This window comes from Mustela lutreola, chromosome 11, assembly GCF_030435805.1.
Source record: "Mustela lutreola isolate mMusLut2 chromosome 11, mMusLut2.pri, whole genome shotgun sequence".
Lineage (NCBI taxonomy): Eukaryota > Metazoa > Chordata > Mammalia > Carnivora > Mustelidae > Mustela > Mustela lutreola.
The window spans coordinates 73,503,343-73,520,369 of record NC_081300.1 but is presented as its reverse complement, the minus strand read 5'-3'; the positions used below and the strand labels follow the sequence as shown (position 1 = coordinate 73,520,369).

Sequence of the window (17,027 nt, the reverse complement as noted above, 5' to 3'; positions counted from 1 at the left end):
AGCAGGCTTTCTGACCAAGCTGCAAGCCCAGCGGGGGACTGGATCTCAGGACCCCTGAGCTGAAGGGAGATGCTTAACCCACTGAGCCCCCCAGGCATCCTCTAAAGCATTTTAAATGGTCCAAAGAAAGCCAAGCATAATTAGGACTGATACTAGTAGTCTTTGCACAAATTTGAAAATTGGAGGGATATTCTCTCTGGATTATTAATGTCCTTGTAAACTTGACATTTCCCATTAATGTCCTTGTAAACTTGACATTTCCCATACTTTTAAAACTATATTAATGTATTTCCAGGGAGAATGGACAAGATATGATGTACATCTAGCATCATGTATACAAAATAAGCCAAATCCAAAAGGCTCTTACTCACTCTGAAGTGACTTTTATTATTTTGGTCCGAATTGTAATCTGGATGAGTATCACAGCTTGATCTGTCAAAAGAAGTTTCTTTCTCTGTTCGTAAAAGTCTCACCTCTCCCAATTTCAGCAAGTACTAAGTTTCCTTGTCAAATACAGAGAGATCTTTAATAGATATTTTTACAAGGTTGAAACAGATGGGCAATCTACTTGCGTGACTCCTTAAGGACTTCTTGCCAATATGGCGGTGAATACTACTGATGTATTTCCATTTGAACTTTAAACATTAGAGATTCTCTTGGTTGGCTTGCTCCCAGCTCTTCACACCTGTCTTCTGGTTTGGCACACGATGGATCTGGCTTATCAGATTATCTTCTTGGAGGGCAACATCCAAAGCTCCTTAGCAGCTTGCTCTATATTCTTTTTTTTTGAAGATCCATCTAGTGCTCGCTTCAGCAGCACATATACTAAAGACCATCCAGTCTTGGGGCTTCAAATGCAGTTTTCTAAATTAGTACCACCTTTAAGCCTTGAGGTTTTTAATAATTCTTCTCTGTGTCCTTGGTTTTATCAGTTTGAATATTTCTGATGGTTGTTGTATGATCCCAATCCCTAGAAAACTTTTTGTCTGTTATCTTGAAACTCATATTTTATATGTTGTATTTCCACTTTCCTGGGTCCCCAGACTTTTAGTGGTTACCCATTTCCAGTGTGTTAAAGGCCTCATAGCTTATTCTGACATTCACACATCTCTAAATTAGTCATCACCTACCTTCCTCTGTATCTTTCTCTACCTTCTTACAGACACTCCCACTAACCGCTGAGCTGTTTCTTTTCGTATGTCCTTCCTCCAGCCTAGAATGCTGCTTTGCCTTCTCAGCCTGTGGAAACCCTAGTTTCCTAAGGTCTAGCTCACTTTGTATATTTGCTAACGAGTCTCTCTGGACAACTAGCCCAGTCTTCCATGATGGTTTGCAGCCCATTTGTTGTCTGTAACGCTGTGTAATACTTACTCTATGCCTTCTGCTTCTGTGGCATAATTGGTCTTCATCTTCATCTGTATTTGACTCATAGATAGAAGGCCTAGCTAGCCTCTGGTGCAGCTGTGCCTGTCACTTGCTGTGGGACCTGGGGCCAGTGGTTGAGTCATCTCTGAAGCATCTACACTTCAGACCTGGACCTTACAAATGTGAACAGTACACCGTCCTTGTACCTGAGGAGCACACACGGGGGCACTTGCTGATTGAGCTTCTATTGCCTCGTCTGTGGAAATAAGGTTAGGAATCATCTCTGGATGCTTCACAGGCTAAGTATGAGGCTCAGATAGGATGCTGGATGGGACAGTCCCTTTCTAAACCGTAACTATAGCATGCTGTTCAGGTGTATGGGAGGCTGCAGCTTAGTGGTTAAAAGTGCCAGCTCTAAATCCCGTCCGCCTGGGCTTGGACTTGGACTCCACTTGTTACTAACTATGTAAACTTGGGCAAACAAAATTTCTAGCTTATCTATGTGGGTGTCCACAGCTAAGAATGAGGAGGATCACAGTGCCTGTCTCTTAAGGTTGTGTCCATGAAATCAGCTCACCAGAATAGTGACTGACACGTAATTATGATTTAGCATGTTGGTTCTACTACTTTGTTCCATCTAGATTTAGAGGCAGCTTATAAAAATATGTATATATGCCTAAATTTAGAAAAATCTAAAATCTAAATCTAAAATCTAAAAAAATCTAAAAAATTTAGAAATAAATCATGGAAAACAGAGAATAACTATAAGATCAGAGGCAAAGTTATTCCATAGGATTTTCTTCTTTCATTCAACCAATATTTATCAAACACCAGTGCCAGACATTGCTTGGATGAACAAGACAACGCCCTTGCTCTCCTTGAGCTTCTATTCTGGTTGAGAGAGACAGATGACAAAAAGTAATAAATAACAGGAAATGTATCAGAAAGTAATAACTGCTGTGCAGGGTCTGAAAGTAGATTCATAACTCAGTGTGATGTGTTGTGACTTGGAGGCGACTGCAGAGTGATGGGTCAAAGACTAATTCTTTGAAGAACAGGCATGGAAACAGATTTGACTGACAAGGAGGCTAGTCTTTTGAAGATGAGAGCAGGGTAGGAGAGAGAGCATTTTCAGCTAAATGTGGCTAAGACAGCCCCAGATGTGGTGGGAAAGAACTTGGCATGTTTGAGGAACTGAAAGAAGGCCAGAATGGTATGTTCATAGTGGATGAGAGGATTGGGGTAGTATGAGATAAGATCAGGTCGACAAGGGAGACAGGGTTGGGGACCAGAGTAACAAATTCAGGTTTTATTCTAAAGCCCATGGAAAATTGAAGATGGGAGTGTTAAGTGAATAGTCTGTAAATATCAACTAGATTAAGGGAATTGATGTGATAGATCTTCCATGTCTTTACTGGTTTTAGATCTCTTTGTTCTATTAGTTGCTGAGAGAGGGATGATAATGTAGAATTGTCTATTTTTTTTTCTTGTCATTTAAAAAATGTATTTTAAAGCTATGTTATTAGGTGCATATGCATTTATGATTACACCTTTTCATGTGAAATGTCCATCTTCATTGCTTGTGATAGTCTTTGTCTTGAAAATGACTTCACTGGATATTATTACAGCCATTCAGTCTCATTTGCTTATTGTTTTCATGATATATCTTTTCCTATCTACTTTTAACTAGTGTTTTTATATATAAAGTCTGTTTCTTAGAGACAAACATAAAAGTATCTTGCTTACCACCCCTCCCCCATTTTTGACAATCTCTGTATTATAGTGGAGTGATTTTAGATACTGTGTTTATCCTTTGTGGGGTTTGCTGACTTTTGTGAAATCTGTAGATTTGTATCTTTCACCAAATCTGGTAAAATTTGGGCCATTACCCTTAAAGCATTTTTTCTACCTCAATCTCTCTTTCCCTTCTTTCTGGGACTCCAGTTAGATGTATGTTTGATTTTTGGATATTATACCAAATATCACTGATGTCCTATTCAATTTGTCCCCCAAATAATTTTTCTGTTCTTCAGATTGGGATAATTTCTATGGGTCTGTCTTCAAATTCTTTGACTCTTTTGGCATCTCTACTCCACTATTATGTCCATCCATTGAATTTTTTACTTTGGATGTGTTTTTTAGTTCTAAAATTTATTGGTTTTTCTCATAATATGTTTCTGTTGCCAATTTCTATATTTTTATTCATTACATGCATATTTTATGTCGTGTCTTTAAGTATAGTTTTTAAAAAATATTTTTTTCAGTGATCCATACTTCATTGTTTAGTTCTAATAGCTGCATTAAATCCTTGTCTGATAATTCGAACATCAGAGTCATCTTGGAATGGTCTTTGTTTATGATCTGTTCTCTTGCATGGGGATCATATTTTCCTGTTTCTTGATATGTAGAATGATCTTCAATTGTATCCTGTACAGTAGGATTGATACATTGTAGATATTCTAAACTCCGTACACTTCTTCAGAGGGTATTGATTTTTTGTTTTAGCAATTAACTTGGCTTATTCAAATTTCAAAGCTCTGTCTTCTTATACAGTGGGTCGCAGCTAAAGCTCATTCAGTTGTTTTAACCTTTGCTGGACTGCTCTGGGTCTGCCGTGCTCACATGTCATCATGAGGTCCAGCAGGGATACTGAAAGAGTTTCTACACAGAATTTTGGAGCTCTGCCTGTCTGGCTATTTATTTTCAGGAATATCCTCTCTGACTTTCCAGCTTCTGGTCCATGCCCCTTCCCCATTATGTATGTGCTTCTGGTCACTCACTAGTGTTTGCTGGTTAGGTTTTATATATAATCCAGAATTTACTGTTGTTTTCTTAGGAAGATTGTTCCCTTGGCAGTTCTTTAAAGCAGATTATTATCTGAAGCAGAGCCTGGGTTTGTGATAAAATGTAAAGCCAATATGATTGGTTGATTATTAATTGGATATAGGGGTAGGTAGAAGCAGGGGTGCGAGCAAAAGAGTAAGAATCAAAGATGATTATTCCTTTTTTGGCTTAAGCAGTTGGGAGGATGGTTTTTCTCACATTCATGATAAAGAAGGCCAGGGGATGAGCACGCTTGGTGGGAGTAGAGAGGATATGGAAATGGCAAATACGTAGTTAGATGTTTAGAGTCTAGAGCTCAGGGAAAGAAGTGAGTACTAGAGATCCCAACTTAGACATCTGAATAGAATTCGTATTTGAAACTGTAGGACTGAGTAGTTTTACCTGAGGGGAATATATAACAGGTGAAAAAAGGGTGCCTTGGCCCCATGTCCTGAGGGCTTTAGTATTTAGAAGTCCAGCAAAGGAGGAAGAAGCCAAGGGAAACTGAGGAAGAGGAGCCAGTGTCACAAACCACTGGAGAGTGTAGATCACAGAAGTCAAAGAAGGTGAAGAGACCAGTTGAATGCTTGCTGGGGAGTCAGTCAAGCTACAAACGAGAGAGACCCTTGATTGGGCAAGCAGAGGCCATTAGTGGCTTTGCAGGGCCATCTCCCTACAATGGTGGTGAGAGAGTAGAGATGTGGGAGTGGTGGATCAGAAGTGCTTGCTCTGAGGGTTCCGCTCATTCAGGCTGTGTGTTCAGCCGTGAGCTTTGGAACCACTCAAGCAGAAAGGCACTGTGTCGCCAAGTGAATGTGTCTTTTTCTGAACTCTGGCCTCTGCTTGCTCAGGTGACCTGGTCAACCTAACTGCCCAATTAGAGGTGGTGTTTTCCGAGCACAGATTTTAGTAAGACCATCCTGTCTAGGGCTGGTTGATAGGGCTGTGTGTTCTTTGATTAGTGGTCTTCCTGATAACAGGAAGTGGATTTTGAATTACAGCCACAGACACTTAGACACCTTACGCTCTTCCTTTGCTGTTATTCAGGTTGGAGTTTATGTGGCACTAGTCTTTCGTAAAGCACATATTGTGGGTCCAAGTATCATTTGCCCAAGAAACTAGAATGTTCTGTGGCATCAGATTTTTACAGTTCATGGAAAACTTCCATGTTATCAACATTTGTTTAAACAGGTGTCCGCTTGAGTCCTAGGCCCCCTGGAACGCAGATCTTGTGTTCCTTTACATTTGTTTTCAAGGATAATAATTCCACGAAGTCTTACTATTTCTTGGGTTTGTTTGCTTGTTTAGGCAGAAATGTTTCCTTTGGTTCACTAACAGTCTACCTGTGTTATCCCAGAATTCTGCATTGACCTTTGGACCTACCTAAAATTAAAACAACAAAAGAAGTTGACTTCTCTGTTTATTTTCTGACTGGACTTCGGATTTTGGTGTCTGGCTTCTGTTGCCACCCAGCTACCATATTTGTGTCTGGCATGGTGTTTGAACTACTGAGATTTGTTGTGTCCTGAATTAACTCATGGGGGTGAAGCCCAGGTCCTTTGGTAATGCTAACACTGCAGGAGATTGCTGCTGCCTTAGAAGAGACTTTTCTGGTTGGATGGCCTATAACCTACTCCAGTCCACCTGCCTTCATGACAGACTTTGGTCTATTCCAACAAGACTCTGTTTTAAGTCCCAGCAGTCACAGACCTGTGACTGTCATGGTAACGCTGATGACAACAATTCAGGACAGTAATATGGCCCCAGTAATTTCTCCGTGTGTAAGCCAGCTGGCCCTCATCTGGGACCTCAGTATTTTACACACCCCATACCCTGCCGACTGTGCCCCTTCTTTATTAGCAATTCTTATAGGATTTACTGGTTTTGATTTAAAAACTATCAAACCCAGCCTTACTGTAAAAAGCTAACTTTCATTTCTATTTTATCATCCCAGAATAAAGAATACTCAGATATTATGAAAGTCAGTGTCAGCAACTCTCTGTCTGTTGAAAATGCTTTGTTCCCAAAAGTAAGTCAGACAATAGTAATTAGTCATCATATTGAAGATCTTTGCCTCAGTCTTCCTGCTAACTCTGTATTTCATTTGTGTCCTCATTCTCTTATCTTTTGGATTATGAGCATGTCTGTAAATAAATAAAAGCAACTTCTCCGGTCAAGGAGCTTCTCTTATCAGATTAGAGGGTTAGGACCAGTTCTACAGAAGGCAAGTATTTCTAAAGCACATTTTTAATGTTTGGCCTGTCTTAACATGGCTTCCCTAAGTTACCGGAATATACTGTTTGAAGTAACCTGTTTATTAATACTTTATTATACAGCTGAGGCTCCAACCCGAAAAACCTTTGCTTTCATCTCTGGATTAATGCCTTTCTAAAATATTCAACTGATTTTTTAAAAACATCTCTTTGCAGGAATCTTGACTGTGTGTGTGTGTATTTTTTTTTCCCCTTCTGTTTTGTAATGTTGTAGTTGAATAAGAACTAGTTGTAGTTGAATAAGAATCCCCATCCTAAGTCTTAGAACAGAATTTCAGCCAGATTTAAGTGCTATTTGCTCTGGAGAGGAGAATTGGCAAGGACGGATGGTCCCTGGCTGGTATATTGTAAGATAATTGTAACCATGGCAGTGTTTGTTTTCTAATGTTGTGCTTCTGAATTTAAGTGATGAGCTTCATCATAGGAAAAAACCCATTTGTATGTTTCAAGTTGCATTTAAATTATCCCAACTTCATTATTCCAACATTAGAAATAGTTGTTTCCTGTGGAGTAGCCAACTCAGCAATTTGCTTAATCTCCCGTGGAAGTGGTTTTTGCCCGGGCAAGTAATATCTTTTAATAAAGTGAGTTTTCTGGGAAGACATACCTAACAATGGTAACTTTGAAAACCCCAGATAAAAGAATATGAGAAGCTCGAAAATGAGGAAGACCGCCTTTGCAGAAGCCGGCAAATTTATGACACCTACATCATGAAGGAGCTCCTGTCTTGCTCACACGTAAGTACTTCTTTCTGTTCTGTGCCTGTCATTTGGACAGGAGGCAGCTTGTGGTGTTTCTAGAAAGTGAAGTAGGAGGAAGAAGTTTAAGAAATCGAACAGTGCTCCCCCAGGACAGGACCCCCGTCTCATCTTTTGTCATTTGTTTGCTGGTAATGCTGATGCGAAGCTGTTGCTCCAGCTACTCCAAGGATACTTCCAGAAGCAGGTCCTTTCATGGTCAAAAAAAAGAAAAAGGTGAAAATAAAAGGTTCATCATTGAGATGAACAGAAAGAAAGGCTGGTCTCAATTCCAAACTTTCTAAAAGAAATTCAGCTTTCTTATTGTTAATTTGGCTCTACTTTACATAATTAGGCAAATCAAATACTGATCAATAGAAATCTTAGATGGTTTCTCTGGATTAATGAGGAAGAGTAGTTTTTAATGTTAATTTTATTAACAGTTAAATAATGGTGGGAACATTTTTTTCCCCCTGTAAACCAGAGAAACAGTCCATTTAGTCATTAGGGTAAACGAGGTTCCTAGGAAAGTATTTCACCAGGAGTGAGTGGGAAGAATTAGTAATAAAAATTCGCCGCATAATTCACTCTGCGAGAGTTTTCTGGAGGAATGGCCTCACGGTCGTCGCCTGCCATGTCCAATACAAGAGCCGCTCACCCCAGGTGGCTATTTTGATATAAGGTTAAGTTAATTAAAATCCAGTGGAGTTAAACATTTCCCTCCTCGGTGCCTTGTGAGCCACATTTCCAGTGCCTGATAGCTGCCCGTGGCCGGGGGCTTCGCCGATGGACAGCGCAGATACACAGCATTGCTGTCATGGCAGGAAGTTTGAGTGAACAGCACTGGCCATGATAATGGTTTATTTTAGCGCGTCTGTGTTTACTGTGTCATTCACGGTTCTTACTGCCGCCCAAATAACCATGGCTGGTGGCACCTCTTGGCCGTGCATTTCTCTGTTGTCCTCACGTACTTGTAGGAGACAGAATTCTGGAGCTAGTCCTGCTGGCTGATGCTCTGTGCCTTGCTACCTTGCCGGAGAATTGCTGAACCTCGGCAAATGCCAGATTTCCTGCAGGCATGCCGCTGAAACTTCGTTTTCATGTCACTCAGCAGCTTAGAGGGCTTTCAGCAGAATGATGGGCGTTTTCAGCTTTTCCTCTTGTGGCACATTCCTAAAGGTGTAATTTGAAGTTTGGAGGGAGAAGGGAGTGTGTTCTTATAGGTGTAAACTCTGGGTTTTTTTGTTTGTTTGTTTTTTAGAGCCAGCTCCCCTCTGCTGTGGTCACAAGACTTTCCTTAACCTACATCCTTCTAAGCTTTTAATTCTTAAATGGATTTTCATGCATTTGTTTTCTCTTACATAGTGGAAATTTTTATAGTTTCAGGACCCCATCATTAACAAATTGAGGGATGTATACATTTAATAAGGTGATAATAAGATTTATTTATACTTTTTAAAAAAAGATTTATTTATTCAACAGAGAGAGTGAGAGAGCACGAGCAGAGGGAGTAGTAGAGGGAGAGGGAGGAACCTGACGCGGGGCTCGATCCCAAGACCCTGAAATCATGACCTGAGCCAAAGGCAGATGCCTAACCATCCGAGCCACGCAGGTGCCCCCTCCCCCTCTTTTTTTTTTTTTTTAAACCACAGTAGTCTCAAACTCTTGTGGGATTAGGTATGTCGATAGGTGCCCCTGTGCTCATCCTTCTATTTGACATGGTGACTAAGAACTCTGGGAGCTCAGAGGAGCAAGTATCTGTGTTGCCCACAGATATCCAGCTGATGTTTAAACAATGCATGTCAATATAATTACCCATAAAGGGGCGCCTGGGTGGCTCAGTGGGTTAAAGCCTCTGCCTTCGGCTCAGGGCTCTCTGCTCAGCGGGGAGCCTGCTCCCCACCTCTCTCTGCCTGCCTCCTCTGCCTACTTGTGATCTCTGTCTGTCAAATAAATAAATAAAATCTTTAAAAAAAATATATATATATATATATAATTACCACAGGTTCCTGCTTAGTAATTGTGTTAAATTATATGCTGTGGTTTTATGGTGTTATAGAAGTTTGTTACATCTCATATTTGTGGGGGAAAAAAAAATGTGTTTTTTTTTTTAATTTTTTTCTGGAAAGCCATTCTCAAAGCAAGCCGTAGAGCATGTTCAAAGTCACCTATCCAAGAAACAAGTGACATCAACTCTTTTCCAGGTAAGACAAAATTATTTCAAAATAAATACAGTTGACTGTTGAACAGCTCAGGGGTTGGGGCACCGACCCCCCACGCAGTCAGAAATGTACATGTAGCTTCTGGCTCCCGCCTCCAGACTTTACTGATAGCCTGCTGTTGTCAGATAGCCTTACTGATAACATAAGCAGTTGTTTAACACATATTTTATATGTCATGTGTATTCTATGCTGTATTCTTATAATAAACTAGAGAAAAGAAAATGTTATTAAGAAAATTATAAGGAAAAAATATTTTTATTATTGTCTGTAAAAAGTCAATATTATTTTATTATTTTATTTTATTTTATTATTGTCTGTAAAAAGTCAACATGTAAGTGGACCTGTGTGGTTCAGACTTACATAGTGCAGGAGGCACCTGTAGACTGTTTTCCATGAAGGGATGTGCACTGCACGAGTGAACCAGGCGCCCTCATCCTGGTCTAGCTGTGAATTTGCTCTGAGACCTTGGGAAAACACGTGCCCACAGTGCTGCAGCCTCATATGCAAAATGAGAAGAGGGCTTAACTGTTCCCCATGACTACCTTTAGCTCTGTGTTTCTGTGTAAAAAAAATTTACTCCCTGAGTCTTTAAAACTCAATGTCAGTGTTGATTGTCAGTACTTTTAGTCATTTACAAAATGTGCTGCATAATTTCCAGGGCCCAGCACAGCATTAAAAACTTGGGGCCCCTTGTTCAGAAACTAAGAATTTCAAGATGGTGATGGTAGGGACACAAAACCAAGGCCTGGGCTCTTCTGAGTGTGAGGCCTATGGGACTGCACCAGTCACACACATGGACAATCAACCATGGTCCCTTGGGAAGCGTCTGTGACTTTGCAGGAACCATTCCAGGAAATAGGAAAGCAGTGGCAAACAGGATGGACCCATCCGCACCTTCACAGAGCACATAGTTGAGCTATAGATAACTAATAGTCATGGTGATGGATCCATTACTGAGAATTGGGCAAGTGCAAGAGTGGGAGCTGCAGGTCATCCAGGTCTCGTCAGTATGTGTTCTAGATTCCTATTTATGCAGTGTGGGATTTCTTTTCCATCCCTTGCAGCCCTACATAGAAGAAATTTGTGAAAGTCTTCGAGGCAACATTTTTCAAAAATTTATGGAAAGGTATGAAACTTCATGTATGTACATACCATTTTTTGGGGAGACATACTTGACATGTAATATTATATTAAGGTAATAGTGTGTATATATTAAAGTAATAGTGTGTGTGTGTATGTAAAATCTTATATTCTGTAGGTTTACCTCATTTTAGCCAATGAGCACTGTCCTTAAAATGGGTGTCAATCTGTTCATTTGACAATTACTTACTGAACATGTACTATGTGCCAGCCTTCACATTAGACTGTCCCCTCAATACTTTACCTTACTATGTAGGATTTGCATATCTTGATGTCTCTTTGAACCTGCAGCTCTTTAGCTTCAAAATGGCCTAGAGATGAAATAGACCATGGAACCACAGTATTAAGAGTATCTTATTGGGACACCTTTGCAACGGCAAGCATGTTTCTATAACCTGTCTTATTCATTTGTTTGCTCTCTGACATCCTATCCCCCACGGTGGGACAACCTCTATTTGATTCTTTACATAGTAGAATTTGAGGTTTCTAGGCAGATGTCTGTGGTCACATGTACTATGACTATCCCTAATGAATATGTCCCTTGGAGCTACTCAAACTATACAAGTAGGTTTGTCATGTGAAGCCCTGAGCATGCTCAGTGACACCTGTCAACATTGCCAGCCTGTGGGCCTTTCCAGCAGCCATTTGGCTGGGATCTGGGTATCCCCCCAAGATGAAGCACTGCTGGAACTAGACTCTCTTCAGCGGAATCCGCCTTCACACTGACTGTGCTCTTCTCCACAAACTGGGCTCATTTCTAGACAGTCGGCATGATGATCATGTCTCGATGCTGGAGCGGCCCACAGCTGTTCAGTAATTGCCCCGTAAGAACAAACGCTGCTTCTCTGTGGTTCTCCCTCCCAAGTAGTCACAGAACTGAAGGCATTTAAAAAGAAAGAAAGAAAGAAAAAAAAAAAAAACAACCAGTTGCCTTATGATGCCACTAGAGTTCAAGGGATAATTTTATCCTGGAATCAGTACTTGGGGAAACTAATATGCATACAAATGATTATTACCCTTTGCTGAGTCTACTGGAGACTTTGCCAGAAAGCAGTGGCTCATGCTAAGGGGAGAGGCTGGCTGTGTTTCAGCAGGGTCTGGCCTGCCCTTGGGTACTGTTAGTTCAACAATCTGACCTTTCCCAGGTCTTGGGTCAGCCGAGCTTCTAGGTTATCACTGGGGAAGAGGGGAGAAATGGGGATGGAAATTAAAGTGGGGGAGGGGGGTTGGTAGCACTTTCTTTGCTGACTGGCCACCTGGTCAACCCGCATGTCCTTTTGTCCCACTGGGTGAGCCTTCCGCTCTTGTTGCCACAAGAAATCCAAGCTGTTCACGTGGGGTTGGGTGGGGGGAAGAGGGGATGTTTTTTGAGGCAGGGTATGTGTTGGGATGTGGTTCTCTTGACTCTCGTCATCAGGATAGTTCTCTTTCCGTGGTTCTTAATCCTCCCCAGCTAGTTTACAAGTCTGTAGAACATGCCAGATCACCACCCCCCATTGCCAGCTCTGAGCTCCAGAATCCGGGAGAACCCGTGTGAGCTAGCCCAGCCGGCAAGTGGATTTCAAAGTGACAGTCACAGATTTATAAGTATAGAGGACATTGGAGTGGTGTTTTGCCTTTTGCGCTCATCATACTTAAAAAAAAAAAGAAAGAAGAAACTGTTTGAAATAACTCTCAGAAATGCTCAAAATATAATTTGTTTTACCAACCTCCCAGAGATGATAGGGAGATCAGTGAAACACTCTGTAAACGCCATTTTAGGTTCATTGACAAAAGATGCTGCATAATTACAAAGACTTCTTCTGCTTTTGCTTTTCAGCCTCAGAAATACTTTTAAAAGATCTTAGATGGCATGTTAAATGAACCTCCCCAGGCAACTAGGATAGTTAGATGCCTTAAGGCATTCTGATAATAATAGTGGTAATTCCTGGACCGTGTGCTTCATATGTACTCTCTGCCTTTCTCCCCTTCTTCCTTTCCTTTCCTTTCTATTCATTCATTCATCCATAGGACCCTTGATGTTGTGCCCATGTAAGGAATTGAGCCAGGGACTAGGTAAAATACCAGAGGTCACCAAGAATATTCTTTGCCTTTGAAGAGTATTCAATCTAGAATGCATTTCTTTTGAAAGAAAAAATTCTTTTTATTAACATATAATGTATTATTTGTTTCTGAAAAAATGTTTAAAAACAAACATTACAGACGGTGTTGCTCACTAATAAACGTAATGAAAATAACAACTTAATTAAATAGCTATGGAGGTAGATATTTTTCTAGGTAGAGGGAAAGCAAAGTACTCACCAAACATTTGAGTAAATTGTGGGAGCAGATCCGCTCAGTGGGCCTACCGCATTTTGTGATTCTCGCCTAAGGACTTTTTCTCCTACAGCATTTGTATCTCTGAGCAACAGTACTTGGTCTGGGTTCAGATCCAGCCCTAGCCCTTCTCTCACTGTGTGACCTTGGCCGGGCTGTGGTCTGCTCTGCTGCAGAATGGTCATCACCATTCCTGCTCATCAGACCTGCTCATTCTGTTGCCAGAGGGAGAAAGGAACGGCGCCTGGCACGTGGAAAGCTCCATCTGAGTGTTTGCTGCTATTGTCTTTATTTACAAATATTTTGTCATTTAGAGCTGTGTGGTCTGGTGTGGGAGCCACTAGTCACATGTGGCTCTTGAGCACTCAAAATGGCTGAGTGTGAATTAAGATGGGCTCTCAGTGCAAAATACGCACCGGGTTTTATGACTTACTGTAAAAACAAGAATTTAGACGGTCTCATTACTAATTCTGTACCGACCACATGCATGTTGAAATGATAATAGACGTTATTAAAATGGCAGGATGTATTGGGCACACGTTTGGCCTTCTCTTGGGTGCTGCTGATTCAGATAGACGTGACCATAGCAGCCATCACAGCTTAAGGGAGATACTACATCTTGTGCCTGAATCATGAAACAAAGCCACGAAGACCGGCGAAGGCTTTGTGAGACGGTGTTGAAGGAAACGTACCTCCGGTCGGGAAGCAACACAAGGAAAGCCATCCTCGTCCGTCCTTCAGTATTGCTCCTTAGATCGATTAATATGATATGCAACTTTTCAGCGACTGTTTCTCTTCTTTTCTAGTGACAAGTTCACCCGATTCTGTCAGTGGAAAAACGTAGAATTAAATATCCATGTGAGTATCCTCTTATTCTTTCCCTTTTTTAAATAAAAACTTCCTCTGGCTTAACTTCGTGAGAAAATACTTTATACCCTGGAGCTCACTCCCACGGGTAATCCGCTGTCTAAACAGATGTCGCCAGTACAACGCTGTACGGAGAACTCGTCCTCGTAAACAATTCGGGTTTTCATTCTCTTTTTTCAGAGCCTTGTAAGAATGTGTTTATTTATTTAAGAGAGGGTATTTTAAGCAGCGATTGGCTCTTCCACAGAGACAGTAGCCAAGAGACCAGGCCACCACATAATGTGCTTCCCACATGCCCTTGGCTCCCGTCGTTCTGGTAAAGCCTCCCGTCTCGTTTGTAGTGTTAGGTATAATCTTGTAATAAAAATGATGACATCCTTTATTAGACCGAGGATTCATCTCCTCTTTGATCATTTCTGAGAATGAGAAAAGCCATCCTCCAAGACAGGCTCCTTTGTAACACGCACTTCCTGTGAACGTCTCATCTGCTTTCGGCTTTCAACGTCAGAAATTACTGGGATATCCCTCTCTTCATTTTTAGAACCCTCCTTCCCTGGTGCAGCCTCTTTTGCTTTCTTCTTCATGTCCTCCCTTCACATAGGTTTGAGAAGAGGAAAAGAAATAATTGGATTTCTTTTTTTTTTTTCCCTGCATTTTTGGATCCTTTTAAAGTTTTTTACTGGCTGGTACCATTGGGAGAAGCACTTTACTTATTTACTTATTTTTTTTAACTTCTCCTTTCTTTCACATTTCCTGGCAGAATTTTAGAAACAAGAGGGCAGTAACATATTTTTCCAAAAAACCCTTTCTGTCTGCCATGGATCTTTCTGATGCGTGTTCTCCTTCAGCGGACCTGGTGTGCTCGCATCCTGCTGTCCCCCGAGCATCAGATGTGAAGCCTTCGGGCCCAGTTACTTGACTGCAAACGTGGTGTTTGAAGGGTTGTTTGGGGGACCCCTTCAGTTTTAGTGTATGTGCTGCTGAAGCAAGCACCGGGGGAGCCCTTCAGGAATCTTACCCATAACTTGCCAGGATACATAAACCACCATGAATGTGGGGCTCACTGTCTGCCTTTGTGCCATCTGAGACTATTAAACCTGCTTAGGAAGCAGGGCATGGCTGAGATGCTGACACAAGGAGTGGCTTATGAATGAAGCCTCTTGCTGTCCTCTCCTTATCCTTAGTGTCTTGTTTCATGCTCACGTGCCCAGCATGAGTCCTCACTATTCCGTGATGTTATCGATGAAAAATTCACATGGCCCATGTCCGTTGGGTTTTTTGATCATATGGCCCAGTCTTATGAAAACATAGATGCCCTTGATGTAGACTTGCTTTCCTACCATGACCATTCCTGAAATTGCTGAGCTGTTCCCCAACTCCCAGCTTCAGAATAGCTAAGGAAACTCTCATTTTGACTAGAAATTTCACACTCCCTTGTCTTCAGGGTATACTTCTAATCACCTAACATTTAGGAGATCAGAAAAACAATCTAACTTGACTCCCACTCTATTGTCTGCCCGTTTGCCTCCCTTTTGTAGATTTTGGGAGTAGAGCGGAAGGAGGTTCTAGAAAGTCTTGCCACCTTGCACATCTCATCTCTTAGAGCAGTCAGTTGTGGAGAGGGCACATCCCTATATCAGAACTGCTACTTAATAATTATGTCTTACATGAAAACAACAACATAATTTTAATGCAACTCTGTACCATTTCGTGTTTGGAATTCACAGTTGACCATGAATGATTTCAGCGTGCACAGGATCATTGGACGAGGAGGATTTGGTGAAGTGTATGGTTGCAGGAAAGCAGACACTGGAAAAATGTAAGCTCTCTGTGGGTCTTATCCTTGCATCAATAGAACATGCCTGCATCGATTTTTGGAAACCCATCGTCTCACTCCTGGAGTGCCTTCCTTCAGAAAGAAAGGGGCTGTATTTTGTTAAGCATTATAAATGAGATCAGCTAGAACCTCCAGTGCCTCGGGCTTAAAGGGAAGTTAACCAGGAACTGTGTGTCATGAGCCCCTGTGGTTCAGGCCATGGGTGAAGGAGCCTGGGATCTGGAGGTGACCAAAAAGGGGCGTTATGCACAGCCTCCTGGTCTGGTCACTGCTTAGACCCACCTGTGATTTAGCACGTGCACTTTGGGGTGGTGAAGCATTCCAGGTGTCGGCTCCCTAGGTGGGGAGATTAAGTGCTGGTGAGAAGGACACCCGACCTGCCACAAGGGTCACGGTCATGGGGCTCTGTCATGGTCTTAGTTGCTTATCTTACAGGAGGAGGTTGATCTGAGTCAGTGACGTGCCCACGGACCAGGCGTGGGCCTCTTCCAGGAGGCTAATGGTCGTAGAGTTCTTAAGGAGTGCAGGGGGAGGAGGTTTTGTGTTATGTGTTTGTTTGTTTATTTGTTTTAATATAGAAGGAGTTTGTTTAAGTGACCATATATCTGGAAGCAAAGGAGAATGGGAAACTGTGTTCTGATAGACACTGAACTCCAAGTGTGATCAAGTGATGGGCATGTTAGAGCTACGGTAGCTGAGTGGAATCGTCCATGCAGCTTGCTTGATAACCCCACTCTTGGTGTGAGGAATAATTCAGGTCACCGACTTCAGTGCCCACCTCCCCCTGCCACCCCAGCACTGCCCAGAGTTGTCACTCAGCCTCTGCTTGGGTCTTCCCTGTGACCAGGCACTTACAGCCTTGACAAATCACCCTCCTGCTTTTCAGACAGGTCCGGTCGTGGGCATGACTTTTATCACGTAGTGGCTGAAGTTTACCTTCACTGACGTGCGCCCACTGGTCTTCTTCCTATTGTGGGGCCCGTGCAGGGTGAACTTAGTGTCTGGCTCTCAGGCACGTGAAGTCTGGTACTCTGCAGAGACAGGACAGGCCGTCGGTCCCAAGTGTGGGTCTGGGCGGCCCCCGGCCGGGTCAGAGCCACCTTACAGGAAGTTTGTGCCTCCGCCTGGCCTCTGCATCCTGGTCTGTAGGGTCAGGAAAATACTTCCTTGTCGTGAGAGGTGGATGAGATAATATATTGTAAGGCATGCAGACCACTGCTTCTTCCATGGTCAGTACTAGTGAGCACTATTAGTGAACATTAGTAAACAGTGAACTGTGTACCCGGGTCTCTCGTCCCTCTTCCGTAGTCCCACGGTGGGCTCTGATCCTAAGTGATGTGCTTGTCACTTACTCCATTCCACTGACTGTTCATTTTCATATGTTCCCGATATGCAGTCCTGTAATTAAGCAATTAATGTCTCCATCGGTGCATTTGTTATACAGAAT

General features: G+C 42.1%; 1 protein-coding gene across 6 annotated transcripts in view; it reads left to right on the top strand.

The window, feature by feature from the left end:
- GRK3 (G protein-coupled receptor kinase 3) overlaps nucleotides 1–17,027 on the top strand; it is a 119,094-nt gene that overhangs the window by 61,519 nt on the left and 40,548 nt on the right. For 5 of the 6 annotated variants that reach the window (XM_059140994.1, XM_059140997.1, XM_059140996.1 and 2 more), the window contains 5 exons: nucleotides 7,097–7,198; nucleotides 9,328–9,402; nucleotides 10,485–10,546; nucleotides 13,683–13,734; nucleotides 15,471–15,562. In XM_059140994.1, coding sequence (XP_058996977.1) covers nucleotides 7,097–7,198; nucleotides 9,328–9,402; nucleotides 10,485–10,546; nucleotides 13,683–13,734; nucleotides 15,471–15,562 — 383 coding nt within the window. Of the gene's footprint in view, nucleotides 1–1,474; nucleotides 1,635–7,096; nucleotides 7,199–9,327; nucleotides 9,403–10,484; nucleotides 10,547–13,682; nucleotides 13,735–15,470; nucleotides 15,563–17,027 lie in introns of those variants that run through there. The other variant, XM_059140998.1, reaches the window with a different exon arrangement.